Raw genomic sequence first — 21,786 nt, 5'->3', positions numbered from 1 at the left:
TCAGTACCTTAGTAGGCTGAAGGCAGAACCCTCTGCATTTTTCCAGCCCCACTAAAGGCTGCTCTCAAAAGGCAATAATCAGAGTTGGCTGTCTGAACTGTAACATTCAAGACATATAAAAGCTATTCAACCAAAAAACATTACCTCCTCAGAGGAGGAGGCATAAGGAAAACTGGGTAGGAAGGGGTGAATCGTGATGATCATATGCCCATCAGCAATTTTCTGTCCTGAGATGCACTCTCAGCAAAGTGAAGCCAATCCTCAAACAGTACTAACAGGATCAGAAACCATTTAAGGTACCCTCAGCTTGACCACAGCTTAACATCCATGCCTCAAAATTAAAGCCTGTACAGGCTGTACCTTGAAATTTTGCAGGAAATCAGAAAGCCTCTCTTCATAATCCAGAACCTAACAACCTGATTCCCTACAAATGTTTCTTTGAGATAGTTTGCTACACTAAGTTTCCAACACTATTAGAAGTGGAAAGAACCTCTCCAGCTTTGATGAAAAGAAAAGATTTTGTTTAATTGCAACCTGATATGCAACGTGATGAACAACGTTACTGAAACTAGTAAGACTCCTCAGGAAAGACAGTACCATTCCTTAAAATAAGAATGGCAGTTAGTTTTGATTCTCATAAAGACAGACAGATGATTTTGTCATAGAGCTTCACTTCAGTCTTAAAACTGCATATAGACCTATTGTTATGTTACCAAAAGGTTTGGAAGCCTCAAGAATCAAGCACAAAAATGCATATGCCTGTTACGGGTATTAAACAACTCAGCTGGTATTTTTCAATTTACTATCACCATACTGATGGTTAGGTAGTCCACAAACAGACCAAACTCCTGTAGTATAGGTCTCTGATAATCCTGACAGTTATGGAAGTCTGCGCTGAGGCTATCAAGTTATCAATGTATGCATCTTTCCCTGATTCTGAGATAGAAATGTTAATAATATACTTAGAAACAAAATACTTCAGAGACCTCAGTGGACTCTCCCACTACAAGATTTAGTTGGCACTTCACTTACCATGAACAACATTTCATCCAAAAACTATTCCCACTCCCAGCCCCATCGTAAGGAGAGTATTTAGCTTACCTGAAAATAGAAGAAAGCTTGGCCAAACCAGTAGTGCATGATAGTAATCTGTGCTGCGTCAAATTTCAAAGGTCTCCAGACATATTTTGTCATCATTGTCTGAATCAGCAGACAAAACACCAATACTGGCAAATTGTGAGGTCTAAACAGAAGGGCTGCTAGTAGAACCAATCCACTGTACACTTCCCATAATCCTGTACTCTTCACGCTGGAGTCTGCAGAAATAACCTGCGACTTTAGTAAATCTTTAGTGCCAGTGAAGACTATGCCAAGAACAAAGACATAAACAAAACGAGCTTCAGTAATCCCCCTAAAGAGGAAATAAAATGAAATACATACATGTATATGTTAATAAACAAATTAACAGAAAGATAAGCTACTAGTATCTATTTCACAGATCGAAAAAAGTCTTTTTCAAAAGAGGTGCAAAACCTCTCTTCAGTGCTGCCAGATAAGCCAAATTTTAAGGTTAGTACTGGACATTTTCATGAGAGGGCTTTCTCAATTATGAAAACTCTAAAACTATTTCACATTTAAATAACAACACATCCAAAGCAACTTTAAGAAAAACAGATTGTGCTAAAAAACTAAACAAACCTAAAATATAAAAATAAATGTCAATTAATGCAACCAAAATAAATTCACATTATTACTATTCAAGGTCTAGATCCATAAATACATTCATGTAATTATTCCATTTATATAACATAATGAACTTCCCCCAAAATATTCTTTAGGCTAATATGGAATGTTTATGTCAAGAAATCAATTGATTTAAAAATGATTATTCTTTTAAGCTGTTCAATGATTTTTCAGAACTCATTAACATAAACAGGTATTTCATTTTAGCCAATCAAAACAGACTAAAAAACCAAACAGTGATAGCATTTGAAGACCCTCATTTCAGTCTGCCTTCCTCAGATATTTTCTCACCTTACACAGTTGCACACGTATACTACAAAACAGCACATTTTTTCCTTGAAATCACATAAATTTTTCAAATCAAAATGAATGCTCTGAAGCGTAATTAGTATCTACTGCTGTTCATTGCAACCATAAATTGATTTGCCTCTCCGTTTCCTGTGAAAGTCAACTTTTGGAGAAAGCACAGTATCTCATCCAAAAAGCTGACAAAAACAAGGACCAGTACGCTTTAAAATTATATTCTAAAAGAATATATTATTTTCCCACTATTCTAAAAGAGCAAAGCCCAAGGCACAAAGAAAAGTAAGTGAATATATATCCATAGAATTTTTAATATATGTATGTATATATTAATTTTGGAAAAGACAAAAAAAATATACATTATCCACACATCCTATCCACAATTTATAACACATTATCTCCTCAGGGAATTTTAGTCCCTTTATACATGAATGGTGAATGAACATGTTCTACAAAGGTAATACCATTCATTCAGAAGTGATGATTGTTGAGTCTCCTGGACTTAAATATATATATATATATACACATATATATATATATGTATATGTATATATATATATATTCACCATATATATATATATATGCACACACACACACATATATATATATATACACACATATACATATATATATGGAGGATTAGACCATAGCACTAAAAACAGTAGGAGTATAGCTACACTTGGTGTAACTGGTATAACTATCTGGCCACAGAAATCATTGTTGGGTAAAATTTCCAAAACTAAATTTCTCCTGTTCAGCTTACATAACCTTTCAACCTTTAGAAGGTCAACTTCCTTCTTTAACAATTACCAACAGGAGAACTTGAATTCAAACTTTCTTTTCCATACCAGTGAAAGAGAACCAAAAAGCAATAATAGTATTTTGTTCCCTGAAGTAGCAAGCCTTTTAAATTCTTCTGTAAAGCACAAAGACTTCTTCATGGAACAAAACAATTAAGATCACAGAGTTCCTGTGTTTCTGGCTCATGTGGAAATTAAGTGCCCTATTTCAATATCTCTAGTATTTCTGATGTAGTTATTACCAATAAGTATTCAAATACATTCATGCAGTGTTGGAGAGAGACTATCAGGGAGTGCAGCGATAGGATAAGGGGTAACAGTTGCAGATTTAGGTTAGGCATAAGGAAGAAATTCTTTATTGTGAGGGTGGCAAGGCACTGGCACAGGTCACCCAGAGAAGCTGTGGATGCCCCATCATTGGAGATGTTCAAGGCCAGGTTGGATGGGACTTTGGGCAACCTGGTCTGGTGGGAGGTGTCCCTGCACATGGCAGGGGGGTGGGACTGGGTGACCTTTAAGGTCCCTTTGAACCCAAACTATTCTATGGTTCTGTGAACTTAGAAGTAAAACTTTAGGAAACAGCTTTGGATGTTTGTCACTATTAAAACAGTTTAGTGCAAACTGAGATTAATGGGTTTGTGCAAATTCAAACTAAAAAACGGTTTCTCAGCAAAAGCACTTACTTTGTTTGTGTCAGTACGGTATATCCTCATCTTGTTCACAGCACAAACTATCATTACATAAAAAGAGCTCAGAAAAACTGAAGGCCAAATTACTTCCTTGAATTTTTTTAATTTAGAGATTATTTTAGTGAGAACCACAGAGGAAGGGACACTCTTCAATTTTCTCTTCTCATCCACCTCCCAACAGCTGTCACATTCAGAGATAACACTTGTTTTCAGTAAAGGGGACAGGGAGAGTTTCAGAGCAGAGATTCTCTGTCTTAAATAAACAAGCGTTGCTCATGCGGTAGCTACGTACAGCCTTTTTTTTGTCTTAAACAAAGGTACCTATACTTTGCACCTGGATCTAGCTCCACTTTATATCATGAATATGCTAAAGATACCTCCAGCCACATAAAAAGGACAGTCCTGGTTTCATTCATGATAGCATTGTAAGAAGACTTCACCATTTATCACCTCAGCCATCTAATCATGGTGAGCTAGAATCACTATACTGACACACCAGCTAACATCTGAAGTCTGCTGACTTGTCTACCGTCCTTTTTGGCATGCTGTACTGAGATCCTTGCAGAAGACACTGCGTCTGAAGAGTGAGTCATGTTGGACAAACCCTGCCCGCTCTATTAGGCCTTTTACTTTGGGTTTAAGAAGCCCCCATGTTAGCATGAGTTGCTGCTGTAAGGGACTGGCGTCCCTGTTACGGCCTGTGCTGTGCACTGTTGGGTGTTACAAGTGGTAATGCTCCAGCCTGTCAGGAGACGACACAGGTTTTGTTATTTTATGCAAGATAAACAGCACCACAGTATGGGAGGAGATGGGACCTGCATGGTGTACCATGTGAAAATTCTGCTGCTGCATGAAAGAAGCGTTCCCAACACCTGAAGAGACCTCAGGCTTGCTATCTACAGTCCACTTTTTAGCCTACCTTATTAAAACAGTGACTTGTTTACACCATTTTTCATTGGATCTTTCTTATTGAAGAACAGGAAAAGCCCAACACTGCAATTCTTACGCCAAATGCAGAACACATGCCGTCAACAGAGGTAAAAACCTGATTTTTCTAGCCCTGTCAGCTTCTATTCACCAGTTTATGCAGTGGCTCTAAAGGGTATAACTCCCTGGGTAGGGCACATCAAGTATTGATAAAGACACACACGAAGGGTTTTTCAGGCTGCTTGAAAGTGCACAAAATGCACCTGTTAGTATACAAAAATGCAAAGTGTCATTATTAGTGCCAGGGTTGCACAGTGAATGCCACAACACTTGGCCATTTTTTCAAATACGATCACATGGCACTTAGCCTCTTGGAATATCCAGTTCTAATTCTTAAGCCATACATGACAAGTGTCTGAAGTCTTGTAGGGTATCTGTACTCACTCACATAAGCACAAAGATAGTTCAATTTAAAAAAAACGATGTTCATTGCTCCCAGATAAACAGCCACTTAATCTCAAACTGAGCTTTAAGTATAAGACCACTATACTTGACAATAAAGCTTGTTTTATGAAGATTTGTTCCAAGAATTTTGAGAGTAACTTTCAAATAATTATGATCAGAGATGTATAAACGTCTGACATAATTTAAGCGAATCATCATATTCACCATTTATTTAAGGTGAAATAATAGAAAAGCCCTTTATCTGTCTTCTTGTAATTAAAATCAATATGCTGACTGCAGAATGAATAAGTTCTCAATAAAGGCTTTTGTCTTAAATACTCCACTTACTTCTCTAATTGCATTTCATTTGTAGCTCAATTGCTATACTTAATGTTCTGTCCCGCACTGTAGGTTTTTTTTTCTTTTATTGCAAGGATATTATTCTTCCCCAAAGACTTTACTCAAACACAAACAAAACTAGAGGTTGCACCCAGAAATCAGACATGCTTCCAGAAACACTTTCAAACACAAAGCCAAATCTTGCAGACTAGGAAAAGATTACCATTACTTTTTCATCCAGCAAAAGCAACACACAATGTTAACGCTGGTATAGAACTAGAATTCTCTTCAATATTTGGAAAGATGGGACATATGTAAATACATCTATATACACGTGTAAATATAGTTTATAAAAATATCTTGTTAGGAAATCTGATCTTCTGTATGTCCTACGATCTTTTCCTGCAAGTCTTTTTCACAGCTTGTGAAACTCTGGTCCGCAGTTAAGAAGCTCCAAAAGTAAACACCTATCAAATCCAAAATGAGTGTGAGAGAAAGTTTAATGCCATCCATAAGACAACTGTTCTATGACTTCTTTTCCATTATTTTTTTTAATTATTTCCTCCTCATTGAATGATCTACCTAATTCTGGAAGTTTTCCACAGCTTTCACATATCAGAAAAGGTGCAGCTTGCAGAGCTAGGTACAATGAAATGATAAAAAGTATCATGAGAAAACTAAAGCCACTCATCTATGTTCCAAAAGTAGTCACTGCTAAAAATGCTAATAGATTCCTCACAGCTACAGCAACTAGTTCTGTAAGAAATCTACCATGCACATAAAAATCCTTAGTATATGTTGTGCAGCACAGCCTAGGTCTTACAAAGGATTTTGTTACATCTTGGAAAAGCCATACATTACAGAACACTCAACTTCAAAAGGAAGATACAGAAAAGTAACTCTCCCAATTACTGTATACATATTTTTCAAAGCTACAAAATAGCTAAATGAGTTTGGCATACTCTCTGCTAAATATGGTAAATCCACCTAAAACAAGAGGAGATGGTGTGTTTGGAGTTTCTTTATCGTAAAAATACTGACAATGACTAGTGGATTTTCTTCAGGTTAGTCCTTATCTGACAGATTTCTAATCTGACAGTTGCATGACACTTCATGAGGTTCAAAATTATGCACATTCCACAAAAACTGAGTGCTTACCGTCTACAAAATAGAGTTTTATTCATAAGAATCTGATTCCAGCCTAGACATAACATCCTTTTTCACCCTATTCCCTGATGTTGAAAGTGTTAACAGCTTTCTAGAAATAGATTTACATATCTGTTGATTAACTTACTTTGAAATATCTTTGCTGTCATGTTGCCATGGAAATACAACATTTCCAATAGCTGCCCGGTAACTGTAGACTCCCAGGAGCCCCAGTGCCATAGCAATTTTTGAAACCAGGGAGCATCTTCTTTGGACCAGAAAGAAGATCATAACTAGGGAAACTGCAGCCAAGAAGGAGAGTTCAGACTTATGTTCAGAACTGGAGAAAAAACAAACAAACAAACAAAAAAAACTTCAAAACTATTGCAATTACTGATAAACACATTTGACAACGCCTTAGCTAAAGCACTGTATTTCCAAATTAATCACTGCACTGACACCTGTTATAAACTTTCCAAGAGTTATGGTAAAATATTTTAGTTGTTTTGAAAAACTGTTGTTATTAATGAGGCTTATATTCAAGTACTCATGCTAAAAGCGTAATTATTGCGTTCTACCATATGATAGCTATTCTCTTAATTATATAAAAACTGAGCTGCCTATTGCATAAAGGAAAAGGGTCTAAGGTTTTTTAAACTACGATTTTGTTACTTCACATTTTGCAAAAGCATATTTTGCTTATACTATATGATTTCATTTTCTAGAAAGCATAGAAGATTTTTGCATTATGAACATTTTGAATTAGAACTACTTCCCCTTTTTAAATAACTGCATATGTACTTGATTTGTTTAATTTTCAACATGCAAAATACGGCCTAGCGATAATGACCAGAAGTATACTTACATAGCTTAAAACATACACACAGATAAATACATTAGCACGACTTGATTTTTTTTTATACAATATCACCTTGTAGTGAACCAATACATCCAAGGGACAGAAATTGAGAATTTGCATCATGGCCAAGAGTACAGATACAGTTTGTTTGCTCCCCCTCACCCTAAGTATGTAACAGTCATTACAGAACCAAGAACATTTCATTAAGCATGTTGCCAAAAGCTGTATATTTAAATCTACAGTGATATCACTTAGTACTGCAAAATTTAAGGGGGTCAGGTAAAGATCTGCACTTAATCCCTACTATAGTTAGCTACGTAATTTCAGAAAGCCCCTTATAATACAGAAGTCGCTAAAATTTGCCTACTGCAAGTATTCCCAGTACCCAAATGACCCAGAAACACTGATTTTTTTAATTTACCTTCTGCCAAGAACATCATTTAGAGCATTAGAACTAAGTGCTCCATCTCTGTCCTCCACACTTCAAAATGCCATGATAAAAGATTATCAACTTCAGCAGACCAACACTGAGCCTGTGCTATTATCTGCATTAACTCTGACCACATTTATGAAATTCCAGTTTTATCTTTGATTTAATCAAAATGACAGTACTTCAAACAGGTTTACTTTCCGATGTGCTGGTACATGCTTTTTGGGATTTTGACCAATAGTTTTATCAGCTGTTGCATGAAAATGTCACAGAGGAAAGAATAAGGGGCAGAAAAATTGCCCTGTTACTCCTTCATGCAGGACTCACTCAAACATTTCATATGACTTAGAAGGACTCTCAGGAGATGTACTGCTCTCTGCAGGACAGTAGAGAAAAGGGAGAAATAGAACACTATAGAACATAGAATGTGCTCTTAATGTTGCTCCTTGGTAATATCCTTCTCCTAGAGGAAGAGATGGCAGAAGGAATGAATGGACTGCTGCAGCAACCTGTGAACATAGTGAATGCATAATTTCCTATGATTTATACATAAAGAACTAATTTAGTATCCAGAGCATCTTTAAAATGAACACTTGTGGTAAATTTTAAAAACTTTCAGGATATATTCTCCTTAGCTAAACATTGTATGAGAGTGAGATAAATCAAATCAGATATAAACAACAGCACATCACCTCAGTCTTCATCCCTTTATCAGTGTAATTCTAGTAAGAGACTCTTGTAAGTAAATCTAACGTAGTAACAAAAAAAGAAAAAGAAAAAAGCACTCTTACCTGAAAGAAATAATAAGCAGTGCTATATCAAGCAAGACATTCAATAACACCTGCAATTTCCTACAGTGAACACAGTGAATCATGCTCTATCCCTCCAAAAAACAAAGGAAAATCCTCATAGAAGGCCTAATGTAAAGCAAGGGTACGTTCAAAGACACGTGCACACCAGTCACAAATGGCATATTCTTGACTGCTAGCATAGGGGTTTATAACCAGCCTTTGTCCATGTTTTCTGATAATCTTCTCTTACTTCAGTTTAGGGCTTTTTTGAACCAAGTAAATTTGTTGCAAAACACTAACAACAAAAAAATTACTCCAGTGTTTCAAAGCGTTTGCTGAAGAAATAAATAAAAAAGCAAGTGAAGTCAGATCAGCATAAACCACCTACAGATTCCAAGTGTTCCAACCGCAGTACTTATAGTAAGGCCGCTAAGTACAGATTAAATTAGCATACAATTTGAAACAGGACTGTAGTTGTTCAACACAGAGTTCAGCCATTTTGCAAAATTCCAAATGACTTTGATAATCCCACCCAGAAAATCAAGCGGGAACATGTTACTGTTATGTAGTGGTGTTTGCCTAAGCCACAAAATGAACATTGAAGTACCAAGAGTTCCATGAGAAAGAACCTGAGAAGGAGGGGGGGGGGGAGGGGGGCAAAGGTAAAGAAAAGGGAAAGATAGAAAGAAAGAAAACCTTTGTCTTTTATGCTCTTGCTGTAACAGTTGGTGGTCTACAATTTCATATTTCTGGTATAAGAATGAAGACTGAAGACATTTCCTTCCACTGGTTTGACCTCACCTCACTCCTGCAAATACTAGTGGAGTGAAAGGAGTTATAAATGTTCATAGAATCACATTTTAGGTGGATAAAGCCTTTTTTTTTTTTTTTTTTTTCTTTCATACTACTAGCATACAACAGAATACACAGCATTCACATTGCATGCTATTTTTTGGGGGGTGGCACTTGATGGGGGAGTTAAGTACGTTACTGAAAGAAAACAATCCTTTTCCCATGCTGTTGTGCTTCTGGAAACTTCTCTGCAAGCTGGTGCTCCAACTAACACCTTCACCCCTTCTACAGTGAGGCGTGCAGCATCTGACAACTTCTAAGTATGAGCTCTTACCAGGATTAGACACCTGAACAAAACTATCTGAATACCGGGTAATTAAAAAGAAAACCTTACTTCTGGCAAGGGAATTGTGAGGGATTGAATGTTCTCTCCTGCTTCATCTACTGTGTTTTTTTTTGTTTTTTTTGTTTTTTTTTTTTTTTCCTATTGTGCATTTTCTCATTGAAGGATGTCTTTTCTTTGCAGCAGTTTTTGCAGTATCTCTGCAAATAACATGGAACAATTCCCTAATTTCAGCACTGTTGAATGAACCCCTAATAAAATAATAAATAAATAATAGTGATAATAATTCAACATGCTATAAGTAAACTGAATTTCTGTGTTTTGCTTCTGACATTTTTCCAAGTACAAACCTGTTCAATAATCCCTTTGTCTCAAATGAACACTCAGCCACTTAAGCACTGGCCGGGTATGCAAAGTATTGGTCTGAGCATGACTACAGGTATGTAAAGAGTCAATAAAAGGAAAAATAAAAGGAAGACTGTTCATCAGCTTATCTTAAAAGCACAAAATAATAGAATCCTGGCTAGAAAAAGCCTGAGCAGCTTTAACTCAAACTAACAAGATACACATGATCCGAGTAAGGTTCTAATTTCTTATTACTAGAAAATGTGCTATTAAGACATAACTATGCAAATGAAACGCATACTAAAAATAGAATGACAATCAACCTTACAGGCTTGCAGTGCATTTTGGGAGGAGGAATAAGTGCTTTATGCAACTCAGCTTATCACCAACTTTTAATTTATGCTATAAGGAAAACACATCATCTGAATCCTGATCAAAACATTAGGGAAACAGACACCTCTACCACACTGTTCTCTTGTGAAGGAGAAGCAACAAAGGTGTTAAAACCTCCAAGCAAAAAAAAACGTAAGCATGCTCACCAAATAGGAGTTTGGACCCCCGCAAACCAGAGGATGTACAAAGATTTAGTTGATTCATTGACTAATCTTTCCAAAGCTCATCCTGTGAACCACTTCAGACCCAAGAAAGGATTTACCCCACCTCCATCCTATCACTCGAGCCCAAAAACTGTGCACTTTAAAAATGCTGCTATTAATGTAAACTTTTAACCATATAAAGCAACCGAAGTACATGTCACCATGGTGACATATCCTGTATTTTCCTGTTAGGCTAAAAGCTGCTCCTGTGATTTAAGTCAGGATGTTGCTTCACAGCATCCTGAGCCAACCTATGCCAGGGTTCTGCTCTTTTTTGAGCTTTCTGAACACTGTAGAAGCAGCTTTCTGAAAAGAAAAAGGCAGAGCTGTGGCAGCCCCGATTACACATCATCTTAGCCTGCCATGGTATTGCACTCTGGACCACTCCAAAACTTTTTTTTTTTTACAGCCCAAAGAAGTATATTTTTGAAAAATCATTAATTCTTTCCCATCCACATTTGACAGGCAAGTAGGTCTTTTTAAACAATTCTTGACAATGACACAAAGGAAAAAAAGTGTTTATGTCTGCATCATTTCAGAAGATGCACATACTTATTTTGCTTCAGCGTGAATTTCAACAGCAGCAGTGCTGGCTTGCACAGTCATCCATTCTTGCAATCCTGTTTCTAAGCCAGGACATGTACTGTGCCAGAACATGTGCCTGTTAATCTGCATGGTAAATCAGAGTGGGACGTGATCCATCTGAAATACAAGAGCTTCCTACACCAAATGTGGTTATTTTTCCAGCCACATCAGTTCACCACACTGACAAAGTGACAGCTGTGCTGGTAAAATAAAGGGTCTGGGACTGCATGGCAGTAGGTACCTTGCATGGTAAGGAAGGGGCTCTTTACTATACCACTACTGCCAAACAAGCAATCATAGCCTAAGACGAAAGCTGCAGGACCTTTTCTCTTCTATTTGCTTTAAGATCCAAGCAAATACACCCAATTTGAATATATGATTAGGACAGAAACACAGAGAGCAGTTTATCAGTGACATTCTGAAGTTTCAGATTTGGTATCAAGCTGCCAGTATTTCAGCTCTTCTGATGGGGGAGGCAAACAGCTTTAATAACAGGATTGTTCTGGCTTTATGAAAGGGAAGTAACACTTAATCAACCCGATAGAATTCTGTGAGGAGATGACTAGCTGGGTGGAAGAGTGGAGCACAGGCAGTGATGTTTATCTCAGCTTTAACAAGGCTTTTAAGTCTCCTGCAACACCCTCACAGGCAAACTGATGCAGTAGGGTTGAGATAAGTGGACAGAGAGGTGGATTGAAAACTGGCTCAGCTGCCCAGCTCACAGGCTTCTGAGCAGTGCCACAAAGTCATTAGTGACCTGCATGACAGGCAGATCAGCAAGTCTGCACACAATGCAAAACGGGAAGAGCAGCTGGAATACCAGAAGATGGGTGTGCTGACATTCAGGGGGGCCTAAAGACGCTGCAGAAAGGGCCTGACAACAAACCCGTGGAGTTCAACAAAGGGAAATGCCAAATCCTGCACCTCAGATGGAAGAGCCGCACAGAGCAGGATGGGCTGGGGGCTGACCAGGCGTACAGCATATTTTCAGAGATGGCTCTGAGCGTTGTGGTAGACACCAAGTTGTGCCCCTGCAACAAAGACTGTATTCAGCATTTGGGGCTGAATTAGGAAAAATGTTACCAGCAGGTCAAGCAAGGCATTTCTTCCTCTCCGTTCAGTCCTGCATCCAGTTCTGGGTTCCCCAGCACAAAGAAAGACATGTGCAGTAAAGGACAATGAAAATGATGATGGGATTGGAGAATCTGTCATACAAGGAGAAGCTGAAAGCACTGGGACTGTTGAGCATCACAAAGAGAAGGCTAAGCATAGATCTCACCAAACCCAATGGGGGTTGAAGGATGTTAAAAGATGAATCCAGGCACATCTTAGTGGTGCCAAGCAAAAGCACAAGAGACAATAGATCAATACATTCAAAGAGAGACAAATGCACTTTTTCAGCTGCAAGAATATCAAGTTCTTCTTCCATAGCACTGTGGTATGAAGAAAGTCCAAGAAAAAGTCCAAGAAAAGTCCAAGAAAAAGGCCGCTATTCTGAAGAAGATGCCTGGCCCAGGGAGTTACTGGGCAAATAAATCTTTGGCAGATGTTGAGGATTCATCTTTTAAAAAATCCTCCCAGTCACAACAAACCACAGCTAATCCCATATTTACAATAGGACTGGTCACACACTGGCTTAGCTCATTATGGAGTTCGCTGTGACGTGGATTTAGGACTGGGAATATGACATTCCATCCTCAATCCCTCACCTCATCACACGAGGGAAGCATGGTGAAAGCTCTGGTATAGGGCAACTACAGTAATGCAGTAAACTTTCTTATAAGTCATGTCAGCACTCATGCCTGTCACAGCAATTAGCATTTTATCTGTGAGGCTGCCAATATGTAACTAGTCTCATATCAGTTCATTTACTCATGTCGCTATTAATGAATGATGAATGACATTTCATCAACATGTTGTAAGATACTGGCAAGAAGGATCTTTATCTTACACAGCAAAGCCTCCCCATCTGCTGTCTGTAAAACACTGACTAGTCAGTTGCAAGGTGTTGCTTCTCCATCCACCAGCTGACATACAAAAAACAGTTCAAATATTAAGCAATTTTTATCACTGAATAATGTCTCTAGCTTTTCACAATACTAAAAGGCAGTAAAAGCCTTTCTCAGTGTTCTTCAAGTTGTAAGAAATTCCCTTTCTCTGTTTATCATACTACATTTGAAAAATTCCTTCAGTTTTCCACCCACACATGAAATGATGGTGACAGACAAGGAAGAACTTTATGTGCAGCACCTTCTCCAGCAACTTCATAAAGTCTGGAACTGAGCAGAACCTTCTGCTTTAAAATTAATGGTTTAATTCTATTAAGTGATTTTTATTTTCCCAAACCAGCCACTGTTGACTTACACAAGGAAAATATTTACTTTTTGCCTCTGATAAACCTATCGTGTATAATTGACATTAATTAGATAAGTCATGGTGCAGGGCTAAGATTATAATCTATTGATAGTACACAAGGAATTACACTCACACGAAGCAGCTCTGAAAAATTCCTTGTTGCTTCACTTTTTATGCCATTTGCATGCTTACAGCGTTTTCCGTATAGAGATTGTATAGAAATGTATACATATTTCACCAAGCAAAACATACATTAATTTATAAATAAGGCAGAAAGTATGATAATAAATCAGACACTCACCTTGTCAACCAGTGCCCAAAGTCTGGCCGATGAGCCCATTGGACTCCTGTCTGATTCAAGGATCGAAGTAGTCGACAGCAAATAAGAATGATCCATGGACTCGCTAAGCTTATCCACTTATCTGATCCTTTAATGAGTTCAGCTGAAGATGCAACCTTGTCCAGTTTTGAATTACCTGATGCTGGTACATCTATATTCTTGCAATCAGAGGCTTCCCCGATACCATCAAAATTTTGTTTCAAACTGGTGCCATGCTGAGGGTCACATTCCTTCAGAAGAAAATGGTTTCTACAGAGTTCCTGACACAGTGCCAAACAGAGGGTATTGATAAGAAAATACCAGGTTTGATGTTCCTCTTCTATAAAACTGCTTGCCCCCAAACTCAAAACATGGCCAATTGTTCCAGCCAGCATCAGCACGTCTACTTCTGACCAGCTGGAACTGGACACAACTGGATTCTGCAAACAAAAACACATAACAGTGGTGAAAGCTGTATAAAAACTTCACTTGTTTAAGCATTCGAAGTGTGCTTACAGCAATTTCCTCTCAGGAAACAAAATAAACAGCAAGACAAGTTATTTCCACCTTGACAAATCCTGCGAATTTCTGAAAGGTTCATTTTATTGTAGCCTATTTAGTTAGCACTGCAGTATAATCATACTGTTTAGAATGACATTCTGTTTAAGGTAAGAAAATTCATGCATAATCTCAGCTGAACAGATTCAAATTCCCTACCACCCTGTGACAAAAGGTCTGAAACAAGCTCTCTCCTTGCTGCCTATTTGTAGAAGTAAAAATAGAAGTCTTTCGGAAATCAAACTTGCAATACAAATAATAGGTACTTTTCTAATAGGTTAAATCTGTACTGTCCTCAACTCGATACAGTGACAACCTTCATTACTCAAATTAACAGAAGTTACTTGCAGACATTCTGATGTACCTCTTGTCCTTGCTTAGTTTGAAATGCGTCTGTCATCATAGAATCTGTTATAAATCTTATCCACCTGCTGTTTACTTCACATGCCGAGTCTATCTAAAGCCACGAAATTCGTTGTCTGAAGCCTCCATTAGTTTGATTTCTTGCTGACAGCAGCTACTCAAAGTGCTCCATCGTCATGATACGGCTAAAAAGGGAGCGTAAGGGTATGGGGAACCTGGGAGCATCTGGTTCACTGAAGTTATCAGGTCAAGGAGCTTTTCACCTCACTGGGAAGGGGAAGTAACAGGGAAAGCCATAAACAAAACACCCAGAGACAGGCCCCTGATTAGTGAGCACTAAAGGAGACAGTAAAGAGGACCAAAACTCCTCAGCCGTTAATTGATGGGCCATTAAGAAACCACAGGCACACATCTGAAGAGCATCAGCCTGGACTTTGTAACAGATAAGGGGAAATGATAGCATCGGTATTACCGGTGTGAGGGGTCTCTGGAGCCATGCAGACTCACTAAGGAACGCTTCAGGGACGTGACAGAGCTGGGGGAGCGGGGCTGCAGAGGAACAGGCTGGCAGGATGGGGAAGGTGAGAGGAGGAAAGATAAAGGGGGCCAGCCACACACCAGCAGGCACCAGCCACCGCACTGATCCGACTGACGGCCCTGCACCTCGTCGCTGTGGCCTGCCCTCGCTTGTCAATGCCTCTCTTCCCTGCCTTTCTGTGCAACTTCACTCGGTCCCACATCTGGGCGATGCAGGGGCTCACAGCAAGCAAGGCCTTCAGCCATAAAGCTGGAGGGCCTCATGTCAGGAGAGCATACGGCTGCATGAGAGGGAGGTCAAAGGGACAGCGACTGGAGGGACCTCGGTGTGTGTATCTTTCCCTCTGCTGAATTTAATCCACTGTGTTACGAGTGTCTACATTTAATTTGCCAGAAAATTCCAAACCCAACTAGACGTGAGTGGGAGGAAAACCATGGGAAGATTCAAAGTCTGAGCTGGGAAAGTACTCACCTACCTGAACTGTTTAAATAGTTTATATTAGAAGAATACAGAAACTCACTCATCTGGGAGCAGGTAACAAGGAAGTGGATATAAACATACTGATAACCCTGAACATCCAGATGCAGTTCTGAAGTCTCACTTACTCTTAAGACTGACTGACAGCAGCACATGTATTTGTGTTCAATATTCAAGCACATGCAACATGGACAGGACAATAGGTACACCTGACCCAAGAAGCTTGTTAAAGCTACTGTGATTTTGCTTTGAGGAAAACAACTTTTGCAGAATTGAGACTGAATAAGATGTATGAGACTGAATGCAGAAGGTATAATTAAAGTTATCACCTATTCATATCACCTTCATTTATTGTGCTGTTAAAGAAATACACTAAAGTCACTGCACTTAAGAAACAAAACTAAACAAGTGAACAACAAAAAGAGGCTACAATCACTATAATAAAGAAAAAAAAAAACACTACAAATTTATCACAGGAATAGTCATTATCTCCAAAACAGTACAAGCTTACAATCTAAATTGATTAACGTTTGAAATTTCTTTGGTGCCCTACAGATTACTCCTTTTTGTTTAGTCCTCTGCTTTGCAAATCAGAAACCATCAACCACATTTCAGAACAAAAAGACCAGGTAGAATTGTAGACAGTGCAGAGACTGAAGACCATGAAATTCACAAAGACTAAGACATGAAGAGTACATCACTGAACTATGGAAAGCTTAAACTCCAATAACTCTACCATGCTGACCTTAAAGGTTTTGGCTGACACTAAATGGTGACAGAGTGCGTAAGCATCATCTGCTTGTAGAGACAAAGGAATGTGAGATTCTCAACAAATGAGAATACAATACAATATAATTTATAGTATGTCTTCAAACGTCTTCAATACGATTCATTTCTCTCCTTTATGAGACATAAAATCTACATAAGGATTGCTCTCTTGTATCAGTTGGTTGTCAGCACTGAGAGGAAAATAAGTTCATTGGGCTGAACAGTAGGTTCACTAACTGAAAAAATGATGTATTATATCAATGGGGAACATGCAACACCCTCATAAAAATGGTGGCATTAGTGTGAAACATCCCTGTGTTAGAAGTGCATATTTCATGCCTGCTTGTCTGACTAACAATTCCGGTGAAGATAACAAAATTTACTCCTCCATTCACTTCAAAGGGTTAAGTCCAATGGCATTTATTGATATTTCAGACCAGAGTTATTCACTCGAGCAAATCTATGCAAGATGAAAAATTATGCAGCAAATTATAATCTCCTGAGCCTTCATGGTCTAAGAAATACTGAAAATAGCTTCATCAAGGTTTTCTAAATTTACTGGTAATCCCTCATATGAGCTGTGCCATATTAGGAATGTTATCATTACATTTTTTTATGCAGCCTGACCTTAGATTACTTGGATTGTTCGTAGTTTTTAGACCTGTTTTACAGGCACAAAACTGTTAGTCCTACTCTATTCACTGCTCTGACTTCCCAGCTGCTGAAAACCCCCAGTCCTAAATAACCCAGTAGGCACTCCAGATACTAAAAAGCTTGTAGGACTTGCACCAGTATCTTGACACACAAATTTAGCACAGTATCTTTGGTTTATGAGATTTCTATATTCCAGACTTTCAGTTTAAACCTCTAATTTGCCCTGCTAGGGTAGCTATAATTTTTGATATACAAGCAGTAGAAATTAAATAATACAGAGACAGATCTGTTTGCCAGATCTCTGACATCTTTTCCTTGCTTGCACAGGTGAGAATAAAGAAACAATAGAATCTATGTACCCCTGCCCATGAAACTTACATTTTCTTCACTTTAAAACATCCTGCACTTTATCTTCCAAGTCCAAGTCTGTTATGGGCCTTCTGTCCAATTGAGAGTGAAGCTCTTTTTCACAAAAATTAATCATCCATATTTAATGCCTAAGAAATTAAAAAGTCAACCTGGTCTAGTGGGAGGTATCCCTGCCCATAGCAGGCAGGTTGGAATTAGGTGGTCATTAAGGTCCTTTGCAACCCAAACCATTCTTTAATTCTATGATTTTATGTGGAACATTTTATTTTTCATGTCCAACCATCACCTAAAATTTAAACACTTATCACTCAATTCACTTCTGATGCTTAAGCTCCCGACATCGAATCTTGATTTCCAATAATACTAACTTCCTTACAATAAAATACTGCAAATGACTTCGACTCCTTGCACATTTTCACAGCAGATCGGGAACATTTTCAAGAGGTACCTAGTCAGGGCATCATCTAATCACCTTTATTTCTTCCCACCAAATCAAAAAAGTAAATATTTTTAGGTTCAATTGTATAAAATATTTTTACCATTCAAGTCAGTAAGGAACACTGCACTGAAGAGGAAAAAATATTTTAAAATGCATACAGTATTTTAAAATAAAAAGGGGGCATTTTTTTAAGTAATAAAAATAACACTACAATTGTGAACAATGAAGCTTCCCAAAAACTGTATTTTAAAATATTTAGCTTATGGGTGCTATTATTAAAAAAAACTACTGATTCTGATTTCTATCAGAAATAGGAAAAAAACTGCAACTACTACTAGTAGTAAATACTGTACTTAAGAACTGGCATGCAATTAGAAAGAAGCTATGAACAAGAAGTTAACATTTCTGAGTATCTTCTGGAAATCATAAAGGGCTGCAGAACTATTTAAAACCTGAAGTGCCATTAAAAGAAGGGACTGGTGCTGCTAGAAACATAGTAATCAGAACCTATAAATAACAGTCAGGAAGCAGATGCTAACACTGCCTGCACTGGTCTTCAGAAAATTCATGAACTTGGTAATCAGCTTCTATATACAGTCACAGTGGGGATAAAAAAAAAAAAAAAAAAAAAAAAAAGCATTACAAATGAGAAGCACTTGAAAGAAATCTTTAGATGTGAACGGAAACAATTTAAAGAAAAAAAAAACTCTGAAGTCATTAAAAGGAGACCTTATCTTAATTACTTTTAAAATACCTGCATTTTATCATATAGCAAAAGCTTAGAGAAGGCTTTTAGATTTTTTAACTGGTAAGACCCTGATTCAGGATTCTTCTCCTGACATCAGGAAAGCAGGATTTCAGAGCTCTTTCAGATGTGGAGCACATATGCAGACTATGGAAAACCACAGGTCACGGGCACTTGCATTCAGACATATTTTAGTGTAATAGTACTTCTAATTTTAACAGCAGGCACTTTAAGGTCAACAGAGTATATACAATCAGTTTCTCCCCTGAAGTCTAAGTGTTCTGCTGGAAAAGGGGATAGAATTCAGGACACAACTTTGTGCATATTCTACTGCTTGTGCTTCAGTTACCAGTAAATAATATTTCACACCCACAATGCAGGCAACAACAAACTGTTCTCTGCTCCCTTTCACATTTCCCAAGCTCTATCTTCATATAAGCAGCTACCTGTAAGAAGCCACAATATCCTTCTGCAACAGCCCTGAGACTGGTGAAAATGTAAACCCAATCCAGGTCACTGCTTTTACATGTCAGGAATGGAGGCACCAACTAAACATGCAACACATTTCAGGCTTGCTCTGGAACTTGAACAGGAAGGAACAGCAAAGCTTATTTGACTGTAAGATGAGATATGGATCCACCAATCTAGTCATTTATGGAGTAGGGTGAAGATGGTTTGATGTAAATGGATTTCTACAGGTCTGGATACAAAGTCATGTCTGCTTCGTAAGACATACTTCAGCTTTCCACATCTTCAAATAAGCCTCAGGTACAGGGATACAGACACAGCACCAGAATCGAGAATCTAGTACTTTTCACTTGTACCAATCCCAGCCTTTGGAGGGGGTTTGTGAGTGAGATAGATCTTGGAAACATTGCTGAAAATGTCTTCGTTCATGTATTATCAACTTGAAGCAGCTGATCATCATCTGCTGGTATGCCCTGACCTCCCAGCTGGGTAAAGCTCCAGAATGTATTTCTGATTCATGATGCACAATGGAGCTGCCCTATTAAAGGGTTAAAAGGCTTTCCACGAGGAAATACTGAACAAAAACTTTGAAACACATCTTAAGCAGAGGCTGGTTTATAACAACTTAGCATGGTACTTCCAGCCCACACACTGTACACTGAGTATGAAGGAAGGAACATGCACAAAAATCAGAAGACAGAAGGTCTCCAGGCATCTATGCTAAAGGCACGGGGAGAGAGCAAGCCTCCATGTAGCTTATCACTTTAAAGTAAGGAACATGATGCTTTGCATCACCTCCTATTCTATAGAGGCTTCAAGCTCTGATCTTAGACATGCAAGGAAAGTATCTACTCATTTTCTCAACTGACTTTGTGGATAGGTGTAATAGTCAGAAGTGCAGTACTTATGTTTGAAGGCTAGTCTTTTATCTTTAATGAGACTAAAGATAAGTGTCCATTAATGCCCATTACTCCTACAGTGGTGGGTGTCACAAAGGATTAACTCATCTCTTGGCATGTAACTTACACTTCTGGTCAAAAACAGACCCAGTTGCTCTGAGACTATCATTCTACAGGACAAAGCTAAAATCCACATCATTCTCAACCCAATTGAAGTAGAATTGTCTGTAAATTTTATGTAGGTCTAGATTGTCATCACTTACTGTTGTTAAAATCAGAAAAAAATATTAAGATTAAAAATGAGCTTGTTTCCCACAGTTACTTGGCTTTACTTTTTTTTTATTTTTATTTTTAACTATTTTTATTTACTTTTTATTTGCTATAAAATATTTTAAATATATGTAATTTTTACTATTTTCCTTTGCTTACTATTGCATAGATTCTACTCAAAACACTGCATTATTAATTATGATTTCAAGGCCATATTCTTTTACTTTCTACAAAGAATTTCTACTTCATTTACACTGAAATAAATAAAGGTTGTAAGTAGTACAACTCAGAAAAGGCTGAAGTGAAATGAGTCCACTTAAAGACCAACGCATCCCTAAGTACTAACAAGCTTTAACAAACTGTACAATTACACATCCCATTCAGCAGATTTGCCCTTTCACATTGATTAATTTTTCTTTCTTCTTTCATTTGCCCTTAAAAATAATCCACAATAGCATCACTAGGTTTTGTAACAAAACATTAAACCTAATTTGACACAAAAATTTTCAGAACCAAAAGCAAACTGTAATCTACTCTTAGAAAGACTGTTCAGCTAGCAGTTATGCTTGAGATGAAATCATTGATACCATTAAGCAGTGATAGCTGACCTTTTACACTGCTTTAGCCTAAGTGATCAACACACACACATAAATCTTATGTTACCAATAAATAATAAGTATGAAACAACACAATCTATTCAAACTCCTTTTCCAATCACTTTTAGTATACTAGAATGAATTGCACCAAAGAAAACTGACATAGGGGGGAGCTGCCTTCGGGAGAAAATGGCATTACTTTTACTGCAAGGCTTCTCTCAGAAAAAACTGTATTTCCAAGAAGGAATGACACAACTTCAGAAATTATAGAAACAAAATGATAAAGTATAACTGGTATAGCTTTAATAATAAACATTAGCAGCCTTACTCAAAACAATTTAAATATATAGTTAAGCTCAGGAATTCCGTAGTATAGTTCCACAGGCTGCAATGTTAACCTCTGCTCAGTGGCGACTTTCCCCCAGTTCCGCTGAGCAGAGCAGTTGTTACATAGTTCTGCAAGTCAAAGTCTGCTTTTTAGCTTGAAAAAGTGTTATTGCAAAATATCATACATCTTGCATTAATTGCAGCTGTGAAACATCACTGTGTAACAGCATCAAATTAGTTCACAGAACTGTTTCTGACCTCACATATTCAACTGTAAAATAATGTACACTAATTAGAAGATCTCTTAAAGTCATTTGAAAATAAGCACTCTGATTTTCTTTACAGGAATCTGTCATCATGCCACAATGAACATACCACATTTCAACACTAATTTTAAATTATACTAATTACATTACAAATTACAGTTCCTTTAAGCACACACACAAAACCTTTACAGAACTTTATTAAAAAGTATGCCATGAAGAGCAAAACATTGTGAACCATAATTA

The 21,786-nt window shown here is 37.7% G+C and overlaps 1 protein-coding gene across 1 annotated transcript in view; it reads right to left on the bottom strand.

The window, feature by feature from the left end:
• PIGG (phosphatidylinositol glycan anchor biosynthesis class G) overlaps positions 1–21,786 on the bottom strand; it is an 84,904-nt gene that overhangs the window by 41,547 nt on the left and 21,571 nt on the right. Inside the window, exons 8-10 of the mRNA XM_035309956.1 lie at positions 13,789–14,246; positions 6,540–6,731; positions 1,102–1,411 (exon numbers count right to left, since the gene is read on the bottom strand). Coding sequence (XP_035165847.1) covers positions 1,102–1,411; positions 6,540–6,731; positions 13,789–14,246 — 960 coding nt within the window. The remainder of the gene's footprint in view (positions 1–1,101; positions 1,412–6,539; positions 6,732–13,788; positions 14,247–21,786) is intronic.

The sequence above is a fragment of the Oxyura jamaicensis genome, chromosome Z, assembly GCF_011077185.1.
Source record: "Oxyura jamaicensis isolate SHBP4307 breed ruddy duck chromosome Z, BPBGC_Ojam_1.0, whole genome shotgun sequence".
Lineage (NCBI taxonomy): Eukaryota > Metazoa > Chordata > Aves > Anseriformes > Anatidae > Oxyura > Oxyura jamaicensis.
Note: the sequence above shows the minus strand (reverse complement) of the source record. Positions and strands in the feature narration are given on the sequence as shown.